Here is a 19,859-nt window from a genome sequence, read left to right on the forward strand (position 1 = left end):
CTGCCTTCCGTCTGATCTGTGTAAACGCCCCCTACTCGCATCCCTCACCGCCGCCCCCCAAGCCCGGGGACTAGAGAGCTGGGCCTCTACAGAGCAGGGTCTAAGACTCGCCCTCCCCGCCACGGGGTGTCAGGGCGCAGGGCAACAAGCAGACACGAGAGGAAGAAGCAGAGACCCCAGCAGCAGAGGGGAAGTGGCCCACGCGACCCACGAAGGGGCTGCGGCAGGTGGGTCGGGCTGGCGAGAGTCCGCTAGACCCTCAGTGCCATTCTTTCCGGAAGGGGGAAGCCCATGGCGTTGTTGCCCTGGTGCTCGGACTGGAGGGTCTGCCGCGCGCGTGATACGACTGAGGGTGCTTCGCCGCCCGCGCCGCGAGGCCGGCGCCCCGGGGGCGTGGCCGAGGCGAAGCCCCGCCTCAGGCTCCTCCCCCTAGGAGCGCGAGCCAGTCCTGAGCGGCGCCATCCCTTTCCCGGGTCATCGCCCCGCCCCTCTTCCGGCCCGCGAGCCCCCCGCGCGTCGCTTCTGGGCCGCGTTCGCTAGCTCTCGCGCGCTAGCCAGCCCGCCCTCTCAGCGCGCGCTTGGCAGCCCGACGACGCGGGAGCCTCACAAACCTGACGAGGCTTGCAGCGCTCGTTACCACTGAGCGCCTGTCCGCTAAGGCGGTACGTTCGGTTCCCGGCCCGGGGACTGTCGGGGTAGCCGAATCTGTGGCCCCAGAGCGGAGGCGGCGGCGGTGAGAGGACTGGGCCAGGAGGAGGCGGACATGGCGGGGCTCAGGGCAGCGGGAGGAGGGTGGTCCGGGCGCCCAGGAGGCCACGTCGAAGGCTCGCGGGCGGGCAGTGCGTGGGGGGACCGCGAGGAGTGTTGGGTCAAACAGGCTTGCATCGGCTCTGGCCCGGCGCGAAGGAAGGGCTGGGAACTGAAGGGGGCGGTCCTCGAGGGTTTCCGCGAGACCCTCAGGGGCATCGCGACGGCGGAGACGCCGCCTAGAGGCTCCTGCCACGTTTCCACAGCGCGTTACCTTCCGCTCGGGGAGGGCGACAGCCTTCCTCGCGCGGCCGTGGGTTTTCTGGACCTGGAGACCCGGCTTGCTGTGTCGGGGTGGAGGGAGGTCGCGCCTGAGGGCAGTCGAGTTCTCGAACCCGGGCCTCCGAAGGCTGGAACCTGCCCGGGGGCGACGGACCCTGCGCGACTGTTCGCGGGGGAGGAAGGGAACGGGGTTCGGGGCCCTGCCCCCTTAACTCGGGAAAATCCGCGATTGCAGAAGTTGGACGCGCTCGCGGGCGGTTCTTCCAGGAGTGGGTGGATACGTGGGGTGCCCCCTCACCTAGCGCTCCTCAAGAGCCCCGTGCCAGTGCCGGGCCGCGGGCTGCCGGGGCATGAAAAGCCCACCTCCCAGCGCCGCGGGAATCCTGCCTCTCGGGGTCTGGAGCCCGCTTTGTGGCGCCGCGAGGCTGGTCCGAGGCTCCTCACCCGCCCCCCGCGGCTGGGATTCCCTCAACCTTGGGAAAGTCTGTCCGGAAAAATACTTGTTTCCAGAAACGGGCTCGACTCGCCTCTCGTTACAAGGGAGGGAAAAGTACAAAGTTACAAACTCCTGGCAGGCAGGGCTGGGTTTTCCTTGGGGTTCTCGGCCCGCCGCCGGGAGCCGAGGAGACTGTGGAACAAAGTAGAACTTGAGGAGCTGCCGCGGTGACTGCGTCCCCGGATGACGTCACCGTGCGAGATTTAAAATGGGAGCTTTTCGCTCCGAGTGTGGGTGGAGGGTTTGTGGCCCCTTACTCGAGATACTTCGCTTGCGTACCTCGGGTCTTCTGGGCCTTGCTGGGTTCTGCTTCCTGACTTTATAACTCTCCCCTCTGAGGGGTACCCTTCGGATCCTCCTGGAATACTGACCTGTGAGGGTGGGTTAAATTGTCAGCAAATCAGGCACTATTCCTTCAAAAGTGAAGAAAAAAAAAAAAAAAAAAAATTCCGTATGACTCATCTTGTGTTACAACCCAAAGCCACCACTAAGTGGTTCTTTCCTTCCTTTCTTCCTTTTATTTTCTGATGTGAAACAGAGGGCCGAGGAGGGGTGGAGGGGGGCAAGAAAGGAAAACAAAACCCCACACTCAGATATGTAGAGCAGAGTTGGCAAATTGAATGAAGAAAATGAGTTAGTTGGGGATGGAGTATATTTCTTTAGCGTGATTCCTTGTTTTCTTTGGTGGGGTGGAGGCTGATGTAGTTCCATCAGCAAGTTTCATCCCAAAGCATATATTAAATTGCAGTGGGTTTTCTTTTCTATCATAACGTGGTGGAGTATAAATATAGCTTTATATGTGGAAATGGCTGACGTTTTTTTCAACAGGAGGCTGCACAGCAGTTGCAGAGGGCTGGGGTTGTGTGCCGCTGGCCATAGAAGAAACCCATTCTAGGGTTCCAGGAGGAAGGTTTGGGTGTCTTCCCATCTAGGATCAGGGTAGCTATGGCTGCCAGCATACTTCTCAAATACCATACAGAATTTATTTCACACTGATGTCCCTTGTTTGAATTTGCACAAGGAGGAAAGGAATCATACTATGAAGACAGACTTTAAGAGGAAGTTTGGGAAAAGAAAAAGGAAGCTAACAGAATCAGCTTTAGTTTTTAAATCTGAAAGAACTATAGGCTAGGTTAGTCAGTTTTTACACCAGACATAGCAGAGGCTGTATGTCTTTAATAATTGGCTCTGAAAAGGTGGTGTTGCTTAGTAAATGCAGCATCTGATAACTCCAAGTTACTTACAGCAGCCAAATGAATGAGCTCATCGGGTAAAGACAGAATATACATTGAAACAATCCCAGTACAAGAAAGATATCCAGTACAAGGTTTTTGCTTTTATGGATTAATCAATGATAAATCAGATCTGACGTTTAAAAAGAATCCTTCTTGAGGCAGTTCCAAAATGCAACTGAATGTCTAATTATTCCTTTTAGTTTGGTTTTCCATGAATGATCCTGAATTTCCACTTTCTTAAATATGCTTTGATAGAGCTGGGTTTTTTGGTCATATTTACCTATGTCTCTGGTCCTGAAAGAATACTTAGAGAAGCTCGATGGTGGATCTTTGTGTATGACAGGTTTGTTGAAATATAGTTCACACACTCTATAATCCACGCATTTAAAATGTACAGTTCATTGGTATTAGTATATTCACTAAGTTGTAGAACCATCACCACAGTCAATTTTAGGACATTTTCATCATTTCAAAAGGCAGTCTTATACTCACTGACATCACTCCTCCCCCATTCTCCTACCCCTAGGCCACTAATCTATTTCCTGTTTATATAGATTTGCTTATTCTGGACATTTCATATAGTGTTATACAGTATTTGGTCTTTTGGCTTCTTTCCCTTAGCATAATGTATTCAAGTTTCATACATGTTGTAGCACCTACCAGTTTGTCATTTCTGTTGATGAATAATATTCCACATTTTATTTATGCATATATCGGTTGCTCCCCATTTAGTTTGTTTCTGCTTTTTGGTTATTATGAATAATGTTTCTGCGGACATTTGTGTACAAGTTTTTGTGTGAACATATGGCTTCATTTTTCTTGGGTATAGAGCTAGAAGTAGAATTGCTGGGTCATGTGGTAGCCCTATATATATGACCTTTTTAGGAACTGCTAAACTGTTTTCTATATTGGCTCTACAATACTGGATTTTAAAGTGGACTTTTTTATGTTTTAAAGTACATGTTATTTCTTATAATTTTAAACTTGAATTATTATAGTTAAATATTTATGCATGTAGTAAAAGCTTATAGTGGTATCATTGTAGTACTTCTGAGTGATATCTCTGATTTTTATTTTAGCTAACAGGAACAACTTGGTGTGCTCTCTTTAGTGAACTCCTTACAAAGGTGATAAAATTCTTAAGCAGTATTTAATAATAAGGTCTTTATGGCATAAATTAGTGACTGTTCCTTGCTCCAGATATCAGCCAATGAAACATGAGATAAAATTGGCAGGAGGAAAGGGGGCTGTAAAGGAGGTATATTTCACAGAGCTTTATCTTCAAATTTTGATGTTTCCACTTTTTTGAGAAAAACTATTTTATCTTTGCAGGAGAAAATGAAGAACGAAATTGCTGCTGTAGTCTTCTTTTTCACAAGACTAGTTCGAAAACATGATAAATTGAAAAAAGAAGCAGTCGAGAGGTTTGCTGAGAAATTGACCCTGATACTTCAAGAAAAATATAAAAATCACTGGTATCCGGAAAAACCATCAAAAGGACAAGCCTACAGGTAAAGGATTAGCTTGGACATTTGAATTGGACTGAGTGAAGGGGATGATCATCAGCTCCTCAAAGGGTTAGGGTTAGGGTTAGGAGCCAGAGGAGTGATGGTGTCCTGTCTATGTCTTTCACAGTTTAGCTGCATCATACCCAGCTCAGGAGTGGCTCATTTATTTTTTCCTTATTCACTTAAAAATACAAGCATTTGTTGTTGGGACTCCTACTGCCTGGACTTGGGATGCCAATCTGTAGACTCCTGGGAATTAGTTTTGTGGTCATAGTGTGACTCCTGAGTGTTTTTCTTTGTGTATCACAGGTAGTTGAGGATTTTCACAATTGTAGAGGACCCCTGAAACTATCACTTAGAAAAGGGCATGGTAAGAGCTGAGAGAAATGAGATCCTTGTATCTAAAAGTAAATTACATGCGACATATTAAAAGTTTTCTGGCAAATGAGAAATAAGATTATTAGAACACCTGATATGTTCTCGACACAGGAATGATTTCATTTGTACTGTGCATAATTCGTTGTAGTAGAAGCCAGTGTAACCATTTTATAGATGAAGGTAACTTACCTATGATTTGCAAATGGTAAATACTAGCTCTGGAATTTGAATTCAGGTCTAACTCACCCTAAATTCTTAGGAGCTTTCTGTTACACCACAGTCTGACCACTGCCTTGTCTCTGAGGGTGAAGGCAGTTCTCACTCCCAGCTGTCTTTTGTACTCCAGTTTATAAGTTGCATATACAGTTTAAAGAAGAGCAGACTCCTGTAAAACTTGTCCTGGCATGTTCTCTCTTTAGTGTTTATGTGACTACTTGGGAACCTGAGTTGAGAATGTTCTACTAAACTCAGCTGTCAAACTGTGTCCCATTTGTGGATGTGACCAAAAAATAAAAGTGGAACAGTTGTGACTGTCATGAATATAAATTCTTTTATTTATGCATATTGCTGCCCCTAAAGATTCCTCCACAAATCAGCACTTCACAGTAAAAAGAATTTTCTTCCAGTCACTGTGTTCTTGTCAAGTGTATGACTATTCAGTGTGCAAAGGAGGTAAAAATATGACTTGTTTAGTTTTCATTTGTGAAAAGCAAGGTAAGCATGTGATCTGTTGAAAAGAATCAAAGTAATTGATATATTTCTCTCTCATTTTTATCCAAAGAGGTTTCCTAGTATACTGGAAAATGTGAGTGAAAGTAGAGATGTGGATATAATTCAAGTTATTGTTTTTTATCCTCTCACTTGATTCTCTCAGTTTTTTCCTGCATATCTTCATTTCTGATAAAGTGTACAGCTTTTGTGAATTAGAGCTCTTGAGGCTTTTTACACTGATGTAATTGACATTGGACTAAGGCTTTTGGTAGTGCCAAGCCACTGTACTGTTACTGAAAAAGGAGACACTGTCAAATAAATGCTTAAAGATCAGACAGTGTACAATTTCATTTCCATTAATTTCAAAAACTTGAGGAAAAAAGTTAGCCAAACAGGATTAAATTGGCATGTAATCAGAACTATCATTATTGAGTCATTTTGAAGCCATCTTTGAAGTAGAAAACTATTAGAGTTAATAGTGGGTTGTTTTCTTTTATAAAAATTAGTAGACTATAGAATTAACCAAAGTTTTAGACTCTTCATAGAGTAGGTTGGAAGTGTTCTTTTTCTTCTAAAGTTTTTATATTAGTATGTTTCTCTGTAACATACACAAATAAGGGCAATTTGGCAACATTACCGAGATCTGTAAAAATATTCATAGTCTTTGAAAACTGAGTCTCCTAAAATCTATTCTAGAATCATAATCAGAAATGCAGACAAATATGTATGAATATGGATATTTCTTACACTTTATAATTGCAAAAAATTGGAAAGCACTACACTGTCAAGTAAATGATAGACTATTTTTATGCAACTTTTAAAATCTTGTTTTTGAAGAGTGGCTAATGGGTAAGTAGTCACAGTATCTAGAGTGAAAAAAAAATAGCATAGAAATATGTATGGTATGCAAATTTTGTTGAAACAGTGTCTCTAAGCCTTTATATTTACATATTTTTTTTTAAGCTCAGAGCCTACATCTTCACTGTGTGTTAAAAAACACATACATGTATACATGTAAGATCTATCTCCTTACCCTTAACTGATTTTGATCCTGGGCACATGGGACTTTTGAATCAACCTACACAACATTAGAATCTATAACATAAGACCATCTCATAGAAAGGAACAAAGATTTTCTTACATGTTTTAAACTAGTTTTAAATTTTTACTCTGAATTTGCTAAATTGTTAATGGTGATGTTATGATAAATATAGGCCTAATTGGGTTGTTCAATAAGATGAACTTTGGCATCTGTTGTGGATCTGAACCCTGCATTCACTACTTTCTTGCCGGGTAATGTTGGGCAAGTTACTCAAACTCTCTCTGCCTCCTTTCTTTCTTGCAATGGAGAAAATAGTATGTAACTCACAGGATCAATGTGAAAATTTAAAGAGTTAATATAGACATACTTTGTTTTATTGTACTTTGCTTTATTTTATATCACAGATGTGGTTTTTATAAATTGAAGTTTTGTGCAAGCATGCATTGAGCAAGTCTATCAGCGCCACATTTGCAATTGCATTTGCTCACTTTGCGTCTCTGTCACATTTTGGTAAATCTTACAGTATTTCATACTTTTTTGTTATTATATTTGTTTCAGTGATCTGTAATAAGGGATCTTTGATGTTACTATTACAGAGACTCGATGAAGGCTCAGGTGATGGTTAGCATTTTTTAGCATAAAGCTATGTATATTGTGTTTTAGATGTAATGCTATTACACATTTAATAGACTACAGTGTAGTATAAATATAACTTTTATATACACTGAGAAATAAAAAATTTGTGACTGGCTTTATTGTGATACTTACTTTATTGCTCTGGTCTTTAACCAACCCACAATGTCTGAGGTATGGCCATACATACAAAGTATTTAGAAAACTTTCAAAAAGGGTTGTTATTATTATTACTTAGAAATATATATTAGCTATTATCTAATGAGAACTTTTTCACTGTTTTAAATGAAAATGGAAATTGACTAATTAAATATAAACACATTATTCTCTTGATGTTACAGTATTATAGTTAGTAGTATTATCAATATTTGTCAATTAACTTATATTTTCTATATTTTAAAGCTTTGGGTCTGAAGAAGAAGTAAAATGATTTAATCTAAATTCACCTTGTAAATCGTGGGCTTCTCTGGTGGCTCAGACGGTAAAGAATCTGCCTGCAGTGCAGGAGACCCAGGTTCAATCCCTGGGATGGGAAGACCCCCTGGAGAAGGGAATAGCTACCCACTCCAGTATTTTTACCTGAAGAATCTCTTGAATAGAGGAACCTGGGGGCTACAGTCCATAGGGATCACAAAGAGTTGGACATGACTGAGAGACATAACACTTTTACTTTCATACTTTCACACTATAAATCAGGATTAGTACAAAAACCTGGATTCTCTTGGTTCATTTCTTAGCTGTAGGCAGTAAATACTTTCATTGTAACTAAAAATTTCTCTATGTAAGCAGGATACTTACTTTAAGAGGTATTTTTGCATTCATACTGAGAGCCATCTTTGAGCATTCTGTTAGGTAGCTGTGGTTGGTACTTCTTGAGTTAAAAGAAAAAATGGGACAGATGGGAATTCCCTGGTAGCCCAGTGGTTAGGACTCTGTGCTTTTACTGCTGTGGGCCCAGGTTTGATCCCTGGTCAGGGAACTAAGATCCTATAAACTGTGTGCTGGAACAGTCTTTATTGGTTTAGAATTTTTTCACTTTTTTGCTAACTAAAAAATAGGAAAACCCTTGAGTAACACAACTTAAATAAGCCAGTAACACTTTTGGATTATATTTTACTCTTAATACATGATAAAAATGGTTCTGTGTCCTTGACTGATTTGGTATTTAGAGAACAGTTATAGGTAAGGCAAAGGATACTCTTCTTAAGCAAAGTAATGACAGAGCAAAACTTGTCACAAAAATTTCTGAATATTGTTTAAAACATTAGTTGAGGTCTTTTTGTTAGCTGGAGATTTTGTTATATAGGAATTTGGCTAATTTTTTGCATTCAAAGTTCTAAGTAATTTCATGCAACTTTCATACTCCTTGCTTGTTGAAGTACATGTGAGGTTGAGTAGTTACTATCTGAAATGAGGTAGAGCCAGTTCTGATTTCCCTGTGCTCATGCAGATGCCCTCTTCTTTCTACCAGGCTGGGTAGACAGCAGCATTGATGCTGCTGCTGTCTCTTTGCCTTTAGTTCAGATTTGTTAATCTATTTAGGATAGGTATTCCTGAGTTCTTTACCAGGGTTTTATTTTTTTTAATTCATGTTGGCAAATACTAGTAGATATAACTAAGTTTCTGGTTTAAATTTTATTTAAAGCTATTAACATTACTCCACTTTTTTGTAGATGCATTCGTGTCAATAAGTTTCAGAGAGTTGATCCTGATGTCCTGAAAGCCTGTGAGAACAGCTGCATCTTGTACAGTGACCTGGGCTTGCCAAAGGAACTCACTCTATGGGTGGACCCATGTGAGGTGTGCTGTAGGTGAGTTCTTGAGTTTGGCAACTGAACTGATCACCATGCTGGAATTGATTTTTATGAAATTCTCTCAGGTACTGCCTATACACGTATCTTAATGGCCAGGAGCTGGTTGTTTGGCTTTCTCAGATGTGAATTTTGTAAACTAATCTTCTAGGAGGTGATAGTAAAAGACTGGTTACACTCCTGTTTTACAACTAAAGAAACTTAAGAAATGATAGAGTAGGGGTTTTTTTTTGAAGAGCTTTACCAAGTTTATTGTAGAATTTAGATACCTTGACTCCCCATAGGTCAGTTATTACCTTCTCGCATTTGATAGTGCCCTTTCCCCTCTTCAAACTAGGAAAGTTGCTAATCCCAAATAATACTGGATAATTACTTTTGGTTGGTCTCTGTTGCTGTTTGTTTCTACTCTTGCCTCTCCCTGCCCCCTGCCCCTTTTGGCTTTTAAGTGGCTGAGTGAACTTTCTGTGGTTTTATTTTCATAATGGAAATTATTTCTTGTTTCCTAATGAGCAGAATTGTAAAAGCTAGGTGTGTTAGGTATGAAGCTGAACTTCATTCACTTTAAAAGCATTCATTGTGGACCAGGCATTCTTAGTTGTGGAAATGAAAGTGACATTATTCTTTCAGGTAGTTCAAAGCGTAATAAGGGAGAAGAAAGAATAAGCAGATAACAACAGAGTGAGATTTATGCTATAATAGAAATATGTACAAGATGCCCTGGTTGGTGGCACAAAGGAGAAAGTTACTGCCTCACGGAAGACTGTAGTCACCCCTTGGTAAATCAGTGAAGGATTAGTTCCAGGACACTCCTCACCACACACGCGCATACACAGCCAGAACTAAGATCCTTGGATGCCCACGTCCCTTATATAAAATAGTGCAGTATTTGCATATAACTTGTGTATAACCTCCCATTTACTTTAAATCATCTCTAGATTACTTATAATACCTAATACAATGTAAATGCTATGTAAATAGTTGCCTTAAATTGAAGAAGTTCAAGTTTTTCTTTTACGAACTTTCTAGATTTTTTTCCCCCCAATATTTTTGGTCTGTGGTTGGCTGAATGCACGGATGCAGAACCCATAGATACAGAGGACTGATTTTATTGAGTAGGTGATACTTGAGCTGAGTGGTGAAGGAGTTGCAGTTGACTGACTAGATGACAAAGTAGGAAAGATGTTTCCAGACAGGATGAACAGATGCATGGAACCCCCTGTGAGTGATTTCCTACAGCTGTTCCATTAGGGTTTTCTCTTTGGTTTAGAGGTACAGTTGACCCATTGATTGTAGTAGAGGTGCTTTTGATGTAACCCTAATATCTTCTAAAGGTGGTCATGGGCTGTGACTTGATCTTCATCAATGAAAGTGGTGACGAAGACATGCTGGATAAATACATGGTTGTTCTGCAACAATTTTCTAGACCACCCTGGGGCTGCTTGATGTAAGCTGGTGTCTTATGTAAGCTTATTGCTTTGGAAAACTGGAGGCAGGTAGATTTTCCAGTACTTATTTCTCATAAAAAGGAATAGCAGCAATTTTTGGTCTGAGAAGGTCAGACAATTTTTAGAGTCTGGGACTAAGGACGGATTTACCTCAGGCCAGGGTCAGACTTTGTTTTGTAGACTTGGTCCACTGAATCCCTGCAGAAGACTTTTCAGTATATAAGAAATAGCTATCACAAAAATAACTATATTGAAATACTTACTTTTTTAAGGCCTATACGTTGATCCTGATTTACTCTTACTTCATGCACAGTTCTTTAAGTTGTATAGTTTTTTAAGCCATTAAGACTTACATGACATTTGAAGGGGGACTGTTCAAAATACAGTTGACTTTCCATATCTGAGGGTTCCATATCCACGCATTCAACCAACTTTAGTTCAAAAATATTTGAGGGGAAAAAATTAAAGATAAGTTCTAAAAAGCAAAACTTGAATTTGCCATGCTATGCAACTATTTACATAATATTCAAAGTATCTGCATAATATTTACATTGTATTAGATATGATAAGTAATCTGGAGATAGTTTAAAGTGTATGGGAGCGTGTGGGCAGGTTGTATGCAAATACCTTGCCATTTTATTTAAGGTACAATACTTGGGCAGCCATAGATTTTCACACTGGGAGAGGAGGGGGAGGGGATGGTCCTGGAACCAGTCCCCTAGGATACTGTTGTCATAAATTTACAAAAAAAGTAATAGTCTAACATAGAAGTGGGAACAAAAAAGCAAGAGTTGAGCCAAATATATTATCACACTGTCAAATAAGGAATATTTAATACAACAGTCTTAAATCATAGGGGAAAGTTTCTATATCCAAGGATGTTTAAGAAGTTGGTGAATTACATGAACATTATGGACATATTTATTTGAAATGCTTAAACCATATCTTGACACCTGAAGATGAGAGCTTTAGTTACGTGGACATTCTGTTTTAAAGTGAATACTTCATTATATGATAATACCAGATAATGAAAAATTACTGAGCTTTCTCATCTTGCTAGTATAAGAAAATCCTTGCATTGCCTTCTGTATGATCAAAATTTTGCCCCAAATTGACTATGATGTGAGTTTCTTCACAGTTAATAGAAATTATCTTTAGAATGTTCATTAAGTGATGATAGAAACCCCAGAGGAAACAAAGTGTTAGTAATTGGGTAGAGATGATTGCTATAAATTAATAAAGGAAATTGAGATATTTATTAGTGCTTTTGAATCCAAACTGGGAATATTCTGAAAATTAAAACTGATACAGCAGTTACATAGTTGAATAAATAATGTGAGTCATTAAAAATAATAAATCATTGTATACTAAAGGCTGTGGTTGTAAAAAATATTTGAAATCTACTCAGAACATTATTCATAGAATTATTCCCTCAGGATAGATATTGGAAAAATGGAAAAGTGTTATATAGTTAGAAAGGTAATCACTTCGTGAAATACTTCAGATTATACTGAATAGAAAACAGATCTTTCCTATAAGGAGAAATCCTGCAAATAGCTGGCATGTTATTATCTACTCAGTAGTCTACACTTCTTTTTTGTTTGTAATTTCTGTAATCCTTTCTTTTCCTGATAAAGAGCATTAGATACTATTGATATTTTTCAAATTAACTCAGTTGGTCTTAATGTTTTAGCAGTGTGTTTAAATTTTAAATTGTAAAGTTTAAAACTTGTCCCTTACTAATTCTGAGGAATTAATTGCATGTTCTGCTATTACGGTAATATAGTAAGCTGTTTCACTTACCCTGAAGAGAGCCCTCATGCCAAAATACTACCAAGGGAAAAATGCAAAACCTAATTGAGCTCAAGTGTCAAAGAAATCTGAGTTAATAAAGCTGATCCTTCAGTCATTTAGATGTCTGCCCTTGGTTTAGGTTTCTGTTTCTACTGAGGTAGGGTTTTTTCTCAGATTTCCTGCCTTTCTGTTTTGCCTGAGTTGAAATTGTAGTTCGTGAATTCTGTGTTGTGAAGAACTCACCCAATTGTTCAGGCATTTTCTAAGAAGAAGAATCACCAGTTGAAGAACAACCACTATCCAACTATTTCCAGCTTCCTCATCCTGCAGATAAGAAACTAAGGCCTGGACAGACTGCATAACTTGTACCTGGTTACAGCTAGTACATGGCAGAGCAGAACCAAAAACATGTCTTGTGCTCTTTCCACCATCCTATAGCAGTTTATGAGACAGACTGAAAGAGAATAGAAAAAGGGAATTATATACTGTATTTAGATTGCATTTATGGCCCCATTCAGCCCATGAGAATAGAAGATAGCACAGCTAAAAGAAATAGAACTCACCTATGAGACTACTTGATTGCTATTTAAACTTTCATAGACTTTGTTGTAATTAGGCCTTTTACTTAATTGTTAATATCCTGATTCAGAAATAATTTGAGATGAGTTATCTTGAAATTAATTGACATCATAGTTAACCTTATTTTTCTTTTGAAGTCATTCTTACATTTTGTAAGCTTGGAATCATTTGTTTAACTTTAATTACATGTTGTGTAAGACTGCTTAACAGTTCATTTCCTTTGTCCTAACACTTCCTAGAAATTGTTTCATAGTGTTTATGATGTCTAATTTATTTGAATGGATTTGTCGGTTTCTTCTCTGTCCTCTCAATGAAAACTCCTAGTTTTACTGTGTATTATGCTATTTTCCCCTGATCGCAGAATTTTTTTTTCTAGTAACCAATAGCCAAAGTTAGATATCCTGACAGTTTTTCTTAGATCAAGGCTTTAAAAATGTTTTGGAAGAATAAAAACACTGCTTAAAAGAAGTGAACATTTATCATAGGAATCTCTGAAATCAGCAGTGTAATTCAAGAAAAATCCTTTTATTTTCCTCAACAGTAGCTATATTTTCTTTTTCTCTTTAACCTCAACAGTTCCCTCAGTTCTCATTTTTGTCAGTGTAGATACAGGAAACACAGGCCCCTTTTTTAATTTAATTGCAGTAAAAGTAAATCCCATAAGAAATATCTAGTTGATTTTTGACTTGAATTACTATGATCTACAATATAGGGGTCAATTAAAAATTCATTAGAAAGTTTTACTGTATTAATGTAAATGTCCAGTACTTTAATGTATGGCCAATTTCAGTGGTGCATACAAAAATGTAATCAATGAATTTCTCTTGGGGCAGTAAAAAAGAAAATCGGAAAAGAGAATGAATGAGGTCACTTTTTTGATACGTTAATAGACTGGAAAACTGTCGCCTGCCTGTTGGCATGGAGCTGGGTTAACATACTATATATGTAGAATCAAGTTCTGGGAGGGTTCCTTCTTGGCCCGGGACTGGTGGCATGTCCAGACCTGTTCAGTTGTTTTTATGGACATTTGTTGCTTTGTTGATATAACTTCAGGGTTTCTAAGTTTTTTGTTTTTGGATTTTTTTATTCTAAGGTATGGAGAGAAAAATAATGCATTCATTGTTGCCAGCTTTGAAAATGAGGATGAAAACAAGGATGAGATTTCCAAGAAAGTTACCAGGGCCCTTGATAAGGTTACCTCTGATTATCATTCAGGATCCTCCTCTTCAGATGAAGAAACATGTAAGGAAGTGGAAGTGAAACCGAATTCTGTGGCTGCGACCCCCAGCCCTGTGTACCAGGTAACCATGAAGTGGCTCCATACTGAAGGTCCTGAGCAGGGCTTGCAAGGTCATCCTGGGTAATTCTGCTCATATTGCCCAGGATTTCTGACTTGAGATTTTAGATCACAGTTCTTGCCTTTCCACACTAAGGGGAAGCTGTTTCATCTGAGATGAGAATAGGCATCCTGAGTCATTTTATCAAAGGTCTGCTTTACTATTCAATATGTAGGATAAATATATTTCAAAAAGAATAGGAAGAATCATGGAAATAAAACATTTCTGATGTTTTAAAATCCTTAGTGCTTTCAGAAACAGCTACTTTTTTTTTTTTTTGTAGCCTTTAACTCTTCCAATTTGTAACTTTAGGTTTAACTTTCATGTTCCTCCCTCCCTGTGGTTAAAGAGAAACATCAATAAATTTTTCTTTAGTTAATTTTTCATTCAAGCCAAAACAATATCTTTCTTTGCCTTAACATGTAAGAATCATATAGCAAGCATGAGAGCTTTCCTGCTGGTTCGGTTGGTAAAGAATCTGCCTGCAATTCAGGAGACCCGGATTCGATCCCTGGGTTGGGAATATCCCCTGGAAAATGGAATAGCAACCCACTCCAGTATTCTTGCCCAGAGAATTATATGGACAGAGGAGCCTGGCAGGCTGTGGTCTATATGGTCACAAAGAGTGGGACACAACTGAGCAACTAACACATAGCAGTCAGACGTGTACTTTGTTCACTTATTTATTACTTATACCCCACATACCAAAGAACAGTTAATGTATTATAGATTGTAAAATTCTTAACAGGACTTTTCAACAGGAAATATTGTCAAGTAAAAAAAAAAAAAATCTTTTGAGTTGAGCCTTATTCTGTACATGTACTTTTTCTGATTTTGAGTCTATTTTTAAATATACCTGTTTTTATTAAGTTGGGCTTAATTAGATATAATTAAACATAACAGGTTTCTGGTATGGTTTGATTTGGCCTAAAATGAGAATTTAGATTTTAATGAGTAAGAAATCAGAGTATCATGAGTATTAGAGACTGAACCTTTAAAAAATTAACTTGAAACAGTATGTGCGTCCATGCTGAGTCACTTCAGTTGTGTCCGACTCTGCAGCCCTATAAACTGTAGCCCACCAGGCTCCTCTGTCCATGGGATTCTCCAGGCAAGAATATTGGAGAGGTTGCCATGCCCTTTTTCAGGGACTCTTCCCAACCCAGGGATTGTACCTACATCTCTTAACGTCTCCTACACTGGCAGACAGATTCTTTACCACTAGCGTCACCTGGAAAGCCAGAGTACAACAGTGACAGGTCCTCCGCTTCCCCAGCCACCAGTCTTGTGCCCTTGCATGAAGGTGTTCATTACCAGTTATTTTTGTATCCTTCCCAATAGAGTCCCTATATAGATAAGTAAACATAATATTTGTATTTCAGGGATCATTTTAAGACCACTGACATAAATATTTTGGACTTTTTTTCCCTGTGTGATACATTATGTGCTACAAATTACCATTGTTAAATTACTTGCAATTCATTGAGATGTGTGGTAATTTGATCTCAGAATTTTATTTGTTGTTACTCAGTAAAGCAAGAATATGAATCCCAAATTGAACTTATTGCTACTAATTTTTACAAGTAAATTGACCTTTAATTTTTAGATTTTCTTTTAAAATTAAATTGTACTTGTTTTCCCCCTTGTTGAAAGACTACTGGGATAAAATTCTAACAGAAAAGCATAGAAATGGAAGTGTCTTTTATGTGCTTTTAAAATAAAACAGTTCTTTTTGACATTACATTCACTTTCACAAAACATTTCATAATGGAGAAGTATAGTTCAGCTCTTAACAGTCATTGTGTAGAAAGTTGGAGCAGATGGTCCACTTTAAGATCTTTTTTACCTGTCCATTTTTTTCATCTTGGATCTGGCTTTACCAAGAAGAACCTTAAAAAAAGAGGTTATCAAAGTATGGACAAAATAATTTCTAGCTTGGGGGTCTTTGTTCTCTGATAGGGGTCTGTGTTTTCTGAAAGGAACCTCCAAAGATAATTCTCCACTAAAAATGAAGATTATGTAATTTCTCCCCAAATTGGTCTATAGATTCACCTTGCTATCAAAATCCCAAAAGGCTTTTTTCTAGATAAAATTGAAAGAAAGGAGAATCAAGTCAGAGATCTCACAGTAATATCAAGTCATTATGTTTATCAAGACAGTGTGTTAATGGTTTGTTGTTTACTCTCCAAGTTGTGTCCAACTCTTTTGTGACCCCATGGACTGTAGTCCACCAGGCTCCACTGTTCATGGGATTTCCCAGGCAAGAATAGTGGAGTGGGTTATGATTTCCTTCTCCAGGGCATCTTCCCCACCCAGGAATCAACCCGCCTCTCCTACACTGGCAGATGAATTCTTTACCACTGAACCACTAGGCAATCCCTGTGGTAATGGTTTAAAGATACACAAATATATTATTGGAACAGATTTACGTACAAAATTTTTTTTAATAAGTGCCAAAGCAATTCAGTGGGGAAAATCTATAAGAACTGGTACTGAAACGATTGGATAATCCATTTATTTTTTAAAAAGTGACCCTAACTGCTACCTTATTCCATACATTAAAACAACAACAACAACAACTAATTTTAAATGGGTCACAGGTCTAAACATAAATGCTAAATCTGACACTTGGAAGAAAACATAGGGAGATACCTTTATTATTTAGGATAGGCAAAGATTTCTTCCAAAAATGTTATTAAATTTGACCTCATCAAAATTAAAAATCTTTGCCCATCAGAAGAAACTGTAAAGAAAATGAATGGGCAGAAGTATAGGCTGGAACAAAATATTCTCAATACATATATTTGTCAAAGGACTTGTTTTCAGAATATACTTTAAAAATCAGTCCTATAAATCAACAATAAAAGACAAATGATCCAAATAACAACAGTGGGTATAAGATGTGAAAAAACACTTGTACAAAAGAAGTTATATAAATGGCCAGTAAGCAAATGAAAAAGGTGCTCAGCCTTATTTGTTATCAGGTAATTGTAAATTTAAGCCACAGTGAAACACTACTTTCAGAATGGCTAAAATTAAAACATCTGACAGTACCAAGTGCTGACAAGGATGTGAAGAAGCTGGATTCATAAACTGTTGATGAAAGTGTAAAAAATGGTACTATCACTTTGAAAACTGCTTGGCACTTAAATATGCATCTGCCCTATAACCCAACAGTTCCACTCCTAAGTATTTTAACAAGAGAAATGAAAAGAACCATATCTACAAAGCCTCTTACTAGAATGTTTATAACAGTAAAAAAAAACAAATATCCATTAACAAGTGAATGGCGGAAGATAGTCATATATTCATTTATACCATAGGATAATAACAATAAAACAGATTTCATAATAGACACAGTACAGAAGGACCTAAAAAACATTCTTTTGAGCAGAACAATTTTGCCAGGGAATTCTTTAGTGGTCCAGTGGTTAAGGACTCTTGTTTTCACTGCCAAGGGCACAAGTTGGTTCCTGGTAGGGAAACTAAGATCCCACAAGTCATGTGTTACAGCCCCAAAAAAAGAATATTGCTAGACACAAAAGAATATATACCTTCCATTTATATGGTGTTCACAAACAGGGAAAACTCAGTCTGTGATAGAAATTTGAACAGTGGTTGCTTGTGGGAATCATTGTTCCAGAATTGTGTCTACTTTTTGAGTTTTAAAAGCTTACCAGGACCCCAATGTAGAAAGAAATGAAAACATTCCACTTCACTATTGGTTTTTAGTATAGGTCAATTATTAGTTGGAACTATTAATAAATGTTTTCATTTCCCCATTGTAGGTAATCAAGAATTAACTGTGCATGCTAAGGTTATTCACTGCAGCATTGTTTTGTGTGCTTTTGTGCATTGTTGTTTTAAAAGACTGAAACTAGCCGAAATGTCCTATCAACAAGATACCACTTGATTTAGTTATGGCATAGTCACTGCATTACTGTCTAGCTGTAGATTTATGGAAAAAGTCATTATATATATGAATGTCTCTGATATGTATTTGAGTATAGAAGCAGTATGCAGAATTGTGGATATTTAATGTGTATATTGATGTACACACAAGTATATTCATAGAATCTCTCTAAAGGTAATCAAAAAATTGATTAGTGTCTGCTGCCTCTGAGAGGGTAGCTGGTAATCAGATAAAGAGAGACTTTTTTTTCCCACTATATACAACTTCGTGCCTTTTGAATTTTCTATCCTGAATGTAGTGCTGATATACAGAATATAAATTTTTTAATCCCTATGCTAAGAGCAGATTAGAAATCAGAGAACTCTGAAACTCATAGTCACAGGGCACAGTATTCTGAGCAGAGAGGTCCAAGACTGCTGAAAACATTTTGCATAATGTGAACTTGATGTCCCACTTGACTTACAGCATAATCTAAGACTGTTGTTCCAAAATGCTAAACTGGCTACATTAGAATTACCTGCAGAGTGTCATCAAAATACCTGGCCTCTCTTCCTAAAATTTTGTTAATACTGTTCACTAGACCAGGACTGGGGCATGACATTTTTGTGTTTAAAAGCTTCATAGGTGACTCTTCAGCCAGCTTTGGACACCAGCGGTCTTAAACATGATGTGTCCTTACAGGCCTCTACTCATTCTGTGTTTTCATCTTTTCTGGTTGATACAGCCAGAGAATACCTGGTTTTCGAGGGGTGTGTTTGAGTTTATTAATTTTTGTTCATTTGAAAAATACTGATCACTTACTATATTTGAAGTTTTTAACATATTTAGACTTGACTGTAGGGAATGTCCCTTAGAGCTACTCTTTGGGTTGTGGGTGAGTGAGTTTGTTTTTTTATTGATTTACCATTTTCTTTTCCCTACAGATTTCGGAATTAATATTCCCACCTCTTCCAATGTGGCACCCGCTGCCCAGAAAAAAGCCAATAATGTATCGAGGGAATGGCAATCAAAGTCACTACCCTCCTCCCATTCCATTTGGTTATCCAAATCAGGGACGGAAGAATAAACCATATCGCCCAGTTCCAGTAACATGGGTACCTCCTCCTGGAATGCATTGTGACCGCAATCACTGGATTAATCCTCACATGTTAGCACCTCACTAGCTGCTTTTGTCTGTTGGTGTCATGTTGAGCGAAGGTAGAATAAGCCTGACTACACATTAAAAGTTCATACTTAAAGTAGTAAAGTTAGATGGGCTAAACCATCAAACTTATTTTTATAGAGAAGTTATTAAGAATAATCTTTTCTTAAAAATATATATGCACTTTAGATATATTGATATAGTTTGAGAAACTTTATAAAAGTTAGTCAAGTGCCTGAGTTTTTAATATTAAACTTGAGTATTTATATATTGTGCATCAGCTCTGTTGCTTATGAGGATACTGTAGGAGTGGATGATCTAGCACCTTTGAGCATTTACTTTATGGAAAGTATGTAAGTTATTTATACACATGGAAATCTATTTTATGTTGTTTAGAAGAATTGCATAAAATCATGTAGTTGCAAATAAAAAGTAGTTTGAGGCATGACAATGTGTGCTGCTGTTCTGTGCATAAACAGAGAAGAGTGAAAGGGATATCTCACTGCAGTGTTTAGTTAAATATTTAGCAAAGAAAAAGCCATGTAGCAATTTCCATTTTTCTTTAAAAAATTTTTTTATTAACCATAACTTTCCCAAAGGCTATAGTAGCAAGTGATTCATATAAAAAGTCTAAAATTTGTTAGTAGTACCTAATTGAAAATATAAATACAGTGAAACATCTTTCAGTCATCAAAGTCACTATACATAGGATTTTCTTAGCCTGGAATTTGGCCTGTACAAATGTTGATAAGACATCTGACTATGCCTAGTGCCACTGCATAAAGCAGAAATGTCCTTGTAGATGCT

General features: G+C 38.4%; 1 protein-coding gene and 1 non-coding gene across 3 annotated transcripts; both read left to right on the forward strand.

Moving 5' to 3' along the window:
• Positions 1-538: 538 nt before the first annotated feature.
• Positions 539-19,503, forward strand: BTG3 (BTG anti-proliferation factor 3). 2 transcript variants are annotated; one of them, NM_001034722.2, is given in 5 exon segments: positions 539-662; positions 4,093-4,271; positions 8,706-8,843; positions 13,755-13,962; positions 18,835-19,496. In NM_001034722.2, coding segments are annotated over 4 exon segments (759 nt in total). In that variant the 5' UTR covers positions 539-662; positions 4,093-4,098; the 3' UTR covers positions 19,075-19,496.
• On the forward strand, positions 7,939-8,011 carry TRNAK-UUU (transfer RNA lysine (anticodon UUU)). Its single transcript has one exon. It is a non-coding gene; the product is annotated as a tRNA-Lys (tRNA).
• Positions 19,504-19,859: the final 356 nt, after the last annotated feature.

Source organism: Bos taurus, chromosome 1 (assembly GCF_002263795.3).
Source record: "Bos taurus isolate L1 Dominette 01449 registration number 42190680 breed Hereford chromosome 1, ARS-UCD2.0, whole genome shotgun sequence".
NCBI classification, from domain to species: domain Eukaryota; kingdom Metazoa; phylum Chordata; class Mammalia; order Artiodactyla; family Bovidae; genus Bos; species Bos taurus.